Source organism: Myxocyprinus asiaticus, chromosome 3, assembly GCF_019703515.2.
Source record: "Myxocyprinus asiaticus isolate MX2 ecotype Aquarium Trade chromosome 3, UBuf_Myxa_2, whole genome shotgun sequence".
Lineage (NCBI taxonomy): Eukaryota > Metazoa > Chordata > Actinopteri > Cypriniformes > Catostomidae > Myxocyprinus > Myxocyprinus asiaticus.
In genome coordinates this window covers 34607698-34620245 of record NC_059346.1, presented here as the reverse complement: position 1 = coordinate 34620245, position 12548 = coordinate 34607698, and the positions used below count along the sequence as shown (strand labels likewise).

Below are 12548 nucleotides of genomic sequence, written 5' to 3'. Positions count from 1 at the left end.
GTTCTCATATACTAGATCGTTCAACCCTGACTTCAGTGAGAGGCGTCAATGTAATTTCCAAGATGGTAGTGACCAACGAGCATAACACGGAGCAGAGTTTTGGAAAATGTAAAAACAAACGTTTATGTATGAACATGCAATACAGAAGAACGCATGCATTTTGTGTTCATAACTTTTATGTTTTTGCTATAACTGGCATTAGAACCCAAAATGTACTTGTTAAGTCATGGTGCCATCATGTGCCATCTTGTACATGTGACCATGACGTGTGATTGACTGGAATGCATTAAGGTTGGAAATGGGAAATTTCAACTCGGTAATTCCCACCTCTGACTTCATCTGGAATGCGGCATCAGATCCTCTAACCTTCATTCCAAACAATGTACATACACAATATGAAGCACAAGAGATTTTGGACATAATGTTATTGGTTCAAGGAGTTATCCTAAATATTCCTATCCCTAATACAAAAGCCCAGGGGCCTGCACTGAGAAACCTGGAACTCCCCTTATAACTAGTGTTCCAAACAATAACTAGTTCCAAACAATCACACACAATTAAAAATTGTAGTTTCATGACATAGAAATGACCTCAGAGCAAATTTAGGAATTAGTAAACAGGGCGTTTTTAATATCATTGTAGAAACATTTTTGTCATTTAGACACATAAATATGATTAAGTTGTTTATAATGTCACACTAGTGAATGTAATTGTGTAATGTTTTTAGAAATAGATTAAAGCTGATTAAAGCTTTCCCCTATAAAAAGGGATTCCACACAGTTTCAGTACTACTTGACATGGTTACAGGAATATTTTGTTAAGGGTCTTACCACGACTGTCTGCCATTTGATACACTTATGACTAGAGCTCTTTAAAGACACTGAGCAGTCTTGCAAAGCATGTTTATCCTTGTGAGAAATCTTTCTTCTGTGGAATGCACTGGGGTCAAGACAGGATTTTTATTCTGCGACAGTCAGCAGCTAGACTGATAGTTTTGATGCGCAGTATTCAAAGACTAGATGTTGGGCTAGTGGTTCAAAAAGGAGAAATATGGACCTTTCTCAGGCAACTATCCATGTGCTCAATTCCAATTTAGAAACATTCAAAACATTCATTATGTTGAGGATTTTCTTGTATAGTTGTTGACTTAACAGACATTAAAAACATCCTAAATCACAAATTACCATCACAAACATTATAATCTTTGGAGTTAGAAAACCGTTTGTGCAAAAAAGCTTGTACATACAGACATACATATATTGTATAAATACAGTGAGGTATTATATAAAAATTTCGTAATATTTTGTAAAAATCACTGAAAAACAAATTGTCTAATCCTATAGTGGAGCAAATATAGTTAAAATAGACTTTTAACTATAAAAGATTTTTGGGATGCATGGGAAGATCTTCATGAAATTAAGTGAACAGAAGTTCATTCCATTTTTCCACATCTGAAAATGTCACATGATTGGGAAATTTAGCCCTTTTATGTGATGTACATGATGACTGGAATGCTCATGTCAGAGTTAAGCAAACAATTCACCTTTAAGAGAAGACTTTGGCCAATTTAGGAAATCAACTTTTCCCTGCTAGTCTTTTTTTTTTTTTTTTTTTTTTTTTTCAAGATCAGTCCATGTTTTAGACAGCACCCATCTATCCAAATCTAAACTTTGGCCAGTACTTGACTATTTGCTGATTCCTCTTTCCACTGTTCAGTGTAACTTTTGTTATTGAGGTTTTTGATGGCTGTGGAGGTGGTTTATTCTCCTTTTCTTTGTCTGTTATTGTGAAACCTTGCTCAGTCCTCTTATTCAGGCTCATCCTGGGAAGAAAATGTGTAGACACATGTTGTGACTTCACTCTCGGACTGGACCCCATTTTTGCTTTACCTCTCTTGTTTAGTGCCACAAACCACTCCCTACCAGTGCGATGGTTCTTGTGGATCACTGAAGCATACGTGTTGTAGCTGTTCTCCTGAAACCGCTCCCTGAACTTGCAGTCATCTGTGAAGCTTTCCTGGAGAATAAGAGGTAAATGATAGAAAGATCAACAAGTTGATCAGTCTGATAGTTACACCCCCATGTATGTTAATCATCACCCAGACATGTCTTGAGTCTTGCCATTCAACACAGCAAGTGAGTGATAATAGAACCCTGCAGTGATCTTTATGTCTACTTCAGCTGGAGCCCACATGGAATGGAGTTTACTTAGTGCAAGGTTTCCTCTGCTATTTTTTTCACATTGATTTATAATTAGATAAACACCTTTGTACTTTAGAAATAATAATCCCCATACATCCTTTTCTGGAAGATTCTCCCATTATATAAAAATGTCTTTATACATTTGATCCGTTATTTAGCAGGTTTGTGAGTATACAAACCTTTTTGTATTGTATAACAGTAGATGTGAAACTAACACAACACTCCAGAGGACAAGTTCAGTGTAACAGTCAAAAACATGGAGGCGCATATTTTATTCCAATTCATTTCCATCAAAAGTTATGAAATAATAAAAACCAGTGTAAATGTCTTGTCTAATATTTAAAATATTCACCAGTTTGTCATTTTAGTTATTTTTTTATTTATTTTTTTGTATCTCAAAGATGATGATAATGATGATGATAGTATCGACACTTATAAAACAAAAGTGTTAACACTTTACAATAAGGTCCTATTTGTTAACATTAGTTATTGTATTTGGTATCATGAAGTAACAATAAACAATGAAATTTCACATTAAACAGAATTTTATGCATTTATTAATGTTGGTAAATGTTAATATATTATAATACTATGTTCATTGTCATGCTACAGTAGTTCATAATCCATTAACAAATGTTAAAGTATATAACTTGTAATATAAAAATGTATATGTAAATTAACATTAACACATTTTTATAAATGCTGTAAAATTGTTTTTCATTGTTAGTTCATGTTTTTGTCTTTGTGTCATCTTGGACTTACACTGACACCTAGCGGCTTGGATGCAGCATCATTTAAAATCAATCGTTTTCAGTTTCAGATGCCATTGTAGAAATTTAGTATTTTCAGTCAGCCATTATTACTTTAATCAATGAGTGAAAGTGTCAAATAACAGGACGGTTACTGAGATTAAGCGAGTAGTATTCGGCTGGTCATGTGATTCTAACATGGCAGCCCCCATGTGTGGACCCTCTCCATGTAGAATAAAACAGCTTTTATAGGGTTACTGATATGATATGAGTCTTTGTTTTAAAGAGTGGTCATGATTTCTTACATATATTGCACAATTACAATTCATGTCTTTAAGAGTTCAACTTTTTGAATGAGGAAAACAATTACTGAGTGCACCTTTAACCCTAGGCATTGCTAGACCCTATTTAGGAGGGTTTTATCCCCCCTACAAATCTGTGACTCAGCAAGCAGCACACACATCTTTGAAACAGCAGCAGCACTGCACTATTTTTAAGCGCAAGACTGCTTTGGTGGCTTTTTCCTATTGTAAAGACTGACTATATCGCAAGCCAATAGCATTGGAGTGTGGGCTGAAAAGGAGCGTATCATTGGTTTGACCCACCGAATGTATACGCCACATTCCCTCATTCGATTTGTGAACAAGCGAGGATCAGCATCTGTTGACCAACTGAAGGAGAGGAGCATGTAGTTTTTTTAGTTTGGTAAACTTGCTTAACAAGGAGAGAAAGTGGCTTAATTAATTAAGCGTTAAAGTGACTAATGACATTACAGTGACATCAGGATGTAATTAAAACTTGTTATTATTTTCAAATTTTTTACGTTGCAAAATGATTTATTCATGTTCTACAATTTTGTAAATAATTCTAAATGAATATTAGCTTGCTACCTTGAATGCTGTAAACACAGTTAAAAAAACAAAAACAAACTATCTATGCAACAGAGTGTAATGCATTAAATGTGCACATCTTATGGTTTGATTGGAGTCTGAGCCAACGTACGATTGAAATCCTAGAATCGCCCCTGGTCTTAACTAATGTTAACAAATTTAACCTTAATGTGTTAACAAATAAATCTTATCTTCAACCGAAATCACACATTATATTTTTCCCTATGTACCATACAGAGCAAATTTAAAACTAAATTGGAAAGGAATTTAAAATGTTATCTGTTTGAAAAATAAAAATGTGTTCTGTTTGACTGTATCATTTTGTATAATATACTGTGAAGCTCTAAACTAAAACAAATGAAAGGAAGCTCTATATAACAAGTATATGGAGGTTAGCCACTTTCGTATTGTGCTTCAATTTTACAACAGCAATAGCCAGAGCCACAGCACATTTATAAAGCTTTAACTATTTGGCCACGCAATAAGTAATTACCTTGCACACACTTTGCAGGATGCCACATTAGAAGCTGCTGGAGAGAGAACACTTTGTGGCCTGATTGAGTTAGCCCCTCATAAAGAGAGTTAATGAAAAGCAGCACGCAGATGACAGACACCAAGCCACGGAAGAAGCATCGAGGGGGTTACAGAATAATTGCAAGTCTTACTTTTATCTCCCAGCTCAAAGTCATCAAAACAGACTTTCCAATCAAAGACTGCGGTGACTGATAGAAGCAGAGCTTCCTTTGTGTGGGCTGAAAACTCATTAGGCTATGAAATAACTTTATCCAGGGCACAGGAAAGCAGGACAGATGCTGTTTTGTAGGCAATCTTTGGTTATGTACTGTGCAAACCCTTCTTATTGGGTAGGGTTTCACAAATGCTGTCATATCCTGAAAAGACCAGACCTTTATTTGATCTATCTCTGGTTCATATTTTAAAACATCTGAAGCTCAGACAGTTCAAACAATCATAATAATTTGATCAAATCAACTCTAGATAGCAGTTATGATGACGCATACAGATACGGCTACTCAAAGGTCTATTATTCATTCTTCAAGCTGAGCATGTACATTAAAATTTTACCAAGCTGTTCTCTAATGAATGTAACTTTGGACTCCAATAGATGTATATCTGATTTCTTCTCTAACAGCTATTTGATTGTTTGCTTGTCATAATCAAACAGGCTGTTATATCTTCCTAAGTTTCTGAACTCTATAGTAAATTAATATATTTACTGTCAATGAGTCTCTATGGAAGTAGCATATAAAGTGTAGGCTATACCAATTACTCTATATGGCCACCGTTATTAATTTTGGCCTCATTTTCTAAAAATACTTTTGGTGGGAAACTATATCATGAATTTAATGAGAGCATGTCCCAAGCAAGAGGAAACATTGAAATAATAAAACTGTTCTGGTTTGCTGATGAGTGCAGCAAAGCAGAAAATGATGCCATTACAATATTTTCTAAACATGCCAGTCACAACTTGACCCACCATAAATTCACAGGGACACTGCCTTAAATGCTGTAATTTGCCCCCAAAACATCTGGGTGTTTGTTTGATTAGGGTGCATGGTTTTTGTCTTATGGAAGTGGCTGATGACCTCAAAAGCAGCAGTCAGCTGTTGAGGATACACCCTTTTATGACCAATTTTTGGTTGTTTTATTCTGTGTGATTTATACTTACCTATATTCATTTATCAGTTGTTTTTAATCGAAACAACTTACAAATGAGAAATACAACATAAGCAATCCATCTTACAATGGAATAAATGTGCTTCATGTGGTAGCATCTAAATTAACTGGTTTTATTCTAGTCAAAAATATTATTTAACTTGATCTACCTTAATACATTAGGTTGCACCAACAAAACAAATTTTAAGGATTAGATGAGGCAGCAATAGCTCCATAAAGGGATAGTTCACCCAAAAATTTAAATTCTCTCATCATTTACTCACCCTCATGCCATCCCAGATGTGTATGACTTTCTTCTTCTAAACACAAAAAAAGATTTTTAGAAAAATATTTCAGTTCTGTAGGTCCATACAATGCAAGTGAATGGTGGCCAGAACTTTGAAAGTCCAAAAAGCACATAAAGGTAGAGTAAAAGTAATCCATTAGACTCCATTGGTTAAATCCATGTCTTCAGAAAAAATATGATAGATGTGGGTGAGAAACAGATCAATATTTAAGTCCTTTTTTACTATAAATCTCCACTTTCACATTCTTCTTCTTTTGTTTTTGGCGAATCACATTATTTGTGCATATCGCCACCTACTGAACAGGGAGGAGAATTTATAGAAAAAAAGGACCAAAATATTTATAATTTTCACACCCACACCTATTATATTGCTTCAGAAGATATGGATTTATCCACTGATATTTTTATAAAAATCTATGTTTGTGCTCATCAAAAGAAAGAAAGTCACACACATTTGGGATGGTATGAGGGTGAGTAAATGATGTGATAATTTTCAGTTCTGTGCGAACTCTCCCTTTAAGGTATTACAGGTTACTATTTTTTACAGTGTAAAGAGGCAGTAACAAGAGAAGTGCTGCAATACATAGTTCCAAAATTGCTCCGAAAAGTACAGGTTAGAACAGAGATGAAAGTGAGATACAGTGAGACAATAGTGAAAGAATAGTTTGTTTTTTGTAATTACTCGATTAATGAATGTATATATTTTTAAAGAAAGTTGATTGAGATTCAGTCAAGTTTTCAGTGAAGACTCTTTAGAAGTTTCTTCAAGGTAGCAAGGGCTGTTGGGGTGGGGTTCGGAAGATCATTCCACCAGCGAGAAACTTTGATGAGGAGTTGTGAAAGAAGGAATGCCTTTTGTCTGCATGTTCAGTGTTTGAGAGCAGTAGACATTTTATTGTTGTGAACTTGCACAGCTGCTTGACCTGTGTCTGAAGTCTGAACGTTTTCTTTCAGAATATTATCCAAATCTCGCTGAAGATTTCCCATACTGTGGTACAGTCTTTCTCTTGCACCACTGGCATAGTGCTATTGTACTTGAACATTTACAGTTATTACATCCTGGCATGTCAAATTTGATCCCAACAATTAAGCATTGAATGTTACTGTATTATTCATTTGTTTCCTTTTCACTGTAAAAAAAAAATAAAACAAAATAGCAGCTGTGGTTGCCATAATAATTATGTAAAAATACAGTAAATATGTAAACAACTTTACAGAACAAACTGTACATTTTACAGTTTAAAACTGTTGTTTTTATGGTATATTTTATGGTGCAGTACCATCTTATATTATATACCAGTTTATATTATTAAATTATAAACTTAATATGTTAAACTTCTGAAACTGTAAAAATCTCCTTTTCACTTTATAATGTATTGTTAATCACCATAGTATCAACAGAAGGGCACAAGATGACTTCAAGATGAAGTTCATCAATAGTGGCCCTTCCAGGAGCAATGGCCAATACACATGTAGAGACAGTGCTCAGTGTCACCCACACAAACACTTAACACCAAAAGGGTAACACATGTGAAATTAAGATTATGCAAAAACATGAACTAAACTGCATCAAATATAACACAAAACACCCAAAAGTACATAAATTACATTAAAAATAAGAAGAAACATAACTATTCCCATAAAATATAATAAAATCACACAGGGAATTCTGTGTATGCCCAATTACTGTTTTTACTGTATTTTAACAATAATTTACTGTAAAAAGTACATGTACTCTCTTGTTAAACATAATATACATTTTAACCGTTAATTATACGGGAAAATAATACTTTATACATCTAAAAAATGTACAAATTACATATATTTTACTGTAACTACTCATTAACCAATTTACGTTTTTTTCTTTACTGTAGCATTTTTACAGTCTTTTACCATTACAGTGTACAGTATGAGATTTACAATCTATCAGACAGAATTTGAGACACACCTTTGGTTCTTGAGCAATCTGCATGTCATGAAATGGGAAATGGTTGTCTGTTTTTCTCTCTTGGTTTCTCACTCAGTTGCCATTGTTTTCTCAATAAATGCAGTGACCTTTTAAGCTTTGAAAAGATTATGTTAGTATTGGCTTGCTGGGTAGGTCACACCGCATAATGTACATCTGTCTTCCTTGCCATTATCATAGCAATAAATTGCCACTATGAAAACTTCTAAATATTAAATATGACAGACAGTGCAACAAAATCAGACACCAAGTCATTTGATACTCCTTTGGTTGGGCCGCCTTGTCTACGGAGTACAGAGCTTGGGGTTTAAAACCCAGGCTGACAGGCCTATTAAATAACCCAGTGCAACTGTAGCTGCTCTTAGGATGAAACCCAATTCAACTCTGACAGAGCCTCTGCAGCTGCTTTAATTACAGATGATGTCTGCAGCAGTTTGGAGGCTAATCCACAGATTTATCTGACATTTATTTATTTGTTTTTTTATCATCCATCCTTTATGCACTTGTGGAGATTTTTTCTAAAAATATTCGAGCAATAGAGTGCACAAAATAAAAAAGACCTGGTAACTTGCAATTACAGTATTACCTTATAAGGTTGTATTTCCACTTGCTCTAAACCTTAAAATTATGTTTGTTGGTGTAATGTAGGGAGGTTGATGCAGTCATATTAAAGGGATAGTTCACCCAAAAATTACAGTTCTCTCACCATTTACTCACCCCCATACAATGTTATGACTTTCTCTCTTCTGCTGCACACAAATGAAGATTTGTAGAAGAATATCTCATCTCTGTAGGTCCTTACAATGCAAGTAAATGGTGACCAGAACTTTGAAGGTCAAAAAATCACACAATGGCCACATAAAAGTAATCCATAAGACTCTAGTGTTTACATCTTAAGAAGTGATATGATAGATGTGGGTGAGAAACAGATAATTATTTAAGTCCTTTTTTACTATAAATCTCCACTTTCACTTTCACATTCTTTTACATTTTGAAATGTGAAAGTGGAGATTTATGGTGAAAAAGGACTTAAATATTGATCTGTTTCTCACCCACATCTATCATATCACTTTTGAAGACATGGATTTAACCACTGGAGTCTTATGGATTACTTTTATGTGGCCTTTATGTGATTTTTGGAGCTTCAAAGGTCTGGTCACCATTCACTTGCATTGTAAGGACCACCAGACCTGAAATATTCTTCTAAAAATCTTCGTTTGTCTTCAGCAGAAGAAAGAAAGTCATACATGTCTGAGATGGCATGAGAATGAGTAAATGATGAGAGAATTGTCATTTTTGGGTGAACTATCCCTTTAAATCACATTTTTGACAGTTAATTTAGATGTTACCACATGAAGCACATTTTAGGTTACCTGACAAAACATTTTTACAGTATAATATGTCTTTTGGAATAATGGTGAAATGTTTTTTGTATTTATTTATTTATTTATTTTATGTTTTTGGGTTTGTTCTGTTTTTTATTTTTTTTTATTTTTTGGGGAGCAGATACCTCCTTTCCAAAGTGACTATATGATCTGGTATGACTGAGAAGAAATGTACTCATGCCTGGGATAAAACTATGTAATCCATGCGAGCTGAAAGCTGAGTACTAATTTACTAACTGAACAACATGCTATTATCATTACCGATAGATCGGTGTTGTGTTGCAAAACTTCGGTTATTAATAAGCTGATATGTGTTTCCTAGACCGAAGTTATCAGGACAGACAAATTCAGTTTCTGTCATTACTTGCACAACTATGTTATGGGAGTAAACAATTCTCATTACATTTAACTAAACCCACAACTAGAATGTGTTTCTTAATATGCATTATTTGGGTTGACACAGCAAGTCCCTATTTTGCTGTTTGTAAGATTATTACCCCTACAGCTGCCCGACTTTGTTTACATACATACAGTATTTATTCCTTTCCCCTTCTTGCAAGATTATCAACTACCCCACACTCGTTTTATTCTGCTCTTTCCATTAACACGTTAATAAGCTCTGCCTTCTATCAGACAACCCAGCCCCCTACAAAGCCAGATTGCTCTGAAACTGCAATGTGGCTCTCCACTGTTGTGTGCGGTACTTCTTTGTAGAGACAATTGGCAAAGGCTCACAAATAGCCAACATCTTGCTTTAAGTCTGAATAGGAAATGTAATACATCTGTGTTGGTTTGCTGGTTGTGCATTCACTGTTACAGGTTTTTAAAGTGGATGTATGATTTTATGTTATGTTAAAACAGTGCTGGATCAGACTTACAGTCGCATGAAGCCTCCCCCTCTTGTTCATGGCTAGAAATTGATTGCTGAAAACTCCCCGGATTCCTATAACCCCTTGAGACACGGCAAACAGCTCCAGCACACCTTCACATGGAGAAAGACACACTGATCTAAGTGATGACTGATGACCTTTATGCCAGAAATGTCAAAGGTCAGCTGTTTGTCATTAATTATTTTTCTTTTTGTTTAGATGGGATATAAGATATTTTTTTAAAGAAAATATTAGATTAGTTCTACATGTATTTAAACAATATACAAAAACAAAACACACATATAAGTACAAGTACATTATAAAAACATGTTCATAACACAGTCATCCAAAGTGTGTAATGAATTGGACTACTGTACGTTTATTAACAATGTTTTTCTAATGTCAAAACTACAGGTTTGGGGTTTTCTTCCTTCAGCTAGTGTGCAGAAATACAGACTTCACAGGGCCCACAAATAGGCTCTTTACTGATTTTAAAGAGCTCATGTTTTGTTACTGTAAATGAAATTGGTTATATTCCTGTGTTGTTTACACAGGAGTGAACTGTGCCATAATGCCACAAAAGAGTTCTGTTTGATATATAGTATGTAAACTCTTATTGGCATTTTAATTCAATGCTCATCTTTTTGTTTTTATTTGTTTTAATAAAGCCTTACTGTTTGTCCATGATAGGTAAGGGTGTATTCTTTCAGAGAGATGATTGCTGGTGAAAGTTGTTTGCTTTCTTACAAATTCTGTCTGGCATATGGACTTAACACCCACAGCCAGATTTGCAGCTCAAAAGAATCCTTTTTACTTTAATCTAATTTTCAGCAACATCATCTGTTTTTACAGTAGACCCTTTAAATAGAATGAGTACTACGGTATGTGCATCGAGCATTTCAGCCATTAACAGAAATCTAGTATATGGCATGTTAATGATGCCACTCACTTCAGCTTGCAACCCACCAGCATTCTGATCTTAGCTGCTGCACCTGTTCCCCATACCTGTAAATAAACAAACAGCTCCAAACAAGAGACTCCAACCAGAGGCAGCCCTACAATTTACATATAATTTAAGAGTCAGTTCACTATGGAATAGCAGTTAACTTAGCCAGACCGAGCCACATAAAAAACAAGCATTTTTTTGCACAGCTCATTAATCGGGTTTTTTTTCCCCCTCTGATGATATTCATTAATTGGAAGGAGATTCTTCTCGATGCAAACACTTATGAAGTTCTTCAAATGAAGCATTTTGTTTACTATTGGATGATTTTAAAAGGGTAGCTTCATGAAAACAGTGTTTTGGATGTAAATGAATGCAATGTCGTTCATACTGAGATCTGAAATGTAAAATAGATGTCTGCATATAGTCTGCAGCCTCAACAAGCATTTTTTCTTGGTCAAGCAAGGAAAAAAGGATTTTTACTTAACTCTAAATGGCAACACTTTACAATAAGGTTTGTTAACATTAGTTAACAACATTAGTTAACATTTACTAACAATGAACAATACTTTTACAGCATTTATTAATCTTGGTTATTGTTGATTTTCACATATAATACTTTTTTTTTTTTTAAATCAAAGGTTGTATATGTTATCATTAGTAAGTGCATTAATAAGAAACAAGTGTATTTTTATTAACTAAAATTAACAAAGTTTAAGAAATGCTTTAAATATAATGTTCATTGTTAGTTTATGATACCAAATGCATTAACTAATGTCAGCGAATGGAACCTTATTGTAAAGTGTTACCACATAACCAAATGCCTTTGAGTCCATAAACATTAATATATAATAACTTACTTAACCGATTCGGTTCGTGACTCCCGTTGACTCTTCCATCGGGGTGAATCTGAAGGTGGAAACCTATTCCAACTCTACAGTACAGTCTGCCAGTCCTGCGCCCTGATATGCGCCCTTCGCCGACAAGTTGGTGCTCCAAAGAAACGTGTTGAGATCCCGTTAGCGCTGCAGAGCGGAGCAACTGAGAGAAGAGTAAAAGCAGGAGAGGAACGTTCATTCTTTCCAGAGAACTGGTTGTGCGCGCTCTAGGCCACTTCCAGCATTTTGCGCTCGTTCCAGCGCTCGCAGAGGTAATTCACTACTACAACATTGGTGGGCATTACGCTCGGCTGCAGAGGCTGGGGCAGTTCTGCTGGCTAAGAGATATTAATAACACAAATGATCTCACTGTTTGATGCGTGCTTGAGTTCTGAAGGACGCGCGCTCTCATCCCGAATTTATATCGGACGAAACATTCAAAACGACGATATATGTAGCTAGTTCCAAATTAGCGCACCTTTGACCAGGGATACGAGTGTACTTTTATACATTCATACTTTTATACATACAGAACCGTGCTGCAATTTACGCGGGAGGGAACATGTATGCCATTGGATGGGCAAGCAAATAATTATGACTTAATGAAAAAAGATAGTCGAGACTTTCTGTCCAAGATAGGCCACTATCCAGAATTACAGTTTTAATTTTATTCAGTAAGCAATGTT

General features: G+C 35.0%; 1 protein-coding gene across 1 annotated transcript; it reads right to left on the bottom strand.

Moving 5' to 3' along the window:
- Positions 1–1653: 1653 nt before the first annotated feature.
- Positions 1654–12061, bottom strand: LOC127429897 (fibroblast growth factor 5-like). Its single transcript, XM_051679253.1, has 3 exons — positions 11845–12061; positions 10051–10154; positions 1654–2016 (listed from the first exon to the last, which is right to left on the bottom strand). Exons 1-3 carry the CDS (start codon positions 12059–12061, stop codon positions 1654–1656), a joined length of 684 nt encoding a protein of 227 aa, XP_051535213.1.
- Positions 12062–12548: the final 487 nt, after the last annotated feature.

What these genes read in the sequence shown, in the direction of transcription:
- LOC127429897 (XM_051679253.1), bottom strand. Translation starts at nt 12,061, where the DNA reads ATGAACGTTCCTCTCCTGCTTTTACTCTTCTCTCAGTTGCTCCGCTCT. An exon ending in TCACGAACCGAATCGGTTAA is followed by an intron (nt 10,155 to 11,844) that starts GTAAGTTATTAT and finishes CTCCATGTGAAG; the next exon opens with GTGTGCTGGAGCTGTTTGCC. An exon ending in GGGGGAGGCTTCATGCGACT is followed by an intron (nt 2,017 to 10,050) that starts GTAAGTCTGATC and finishes CTTATTCTCCAG; the next exon opens with GAAAGCTTCACAGATGACTG.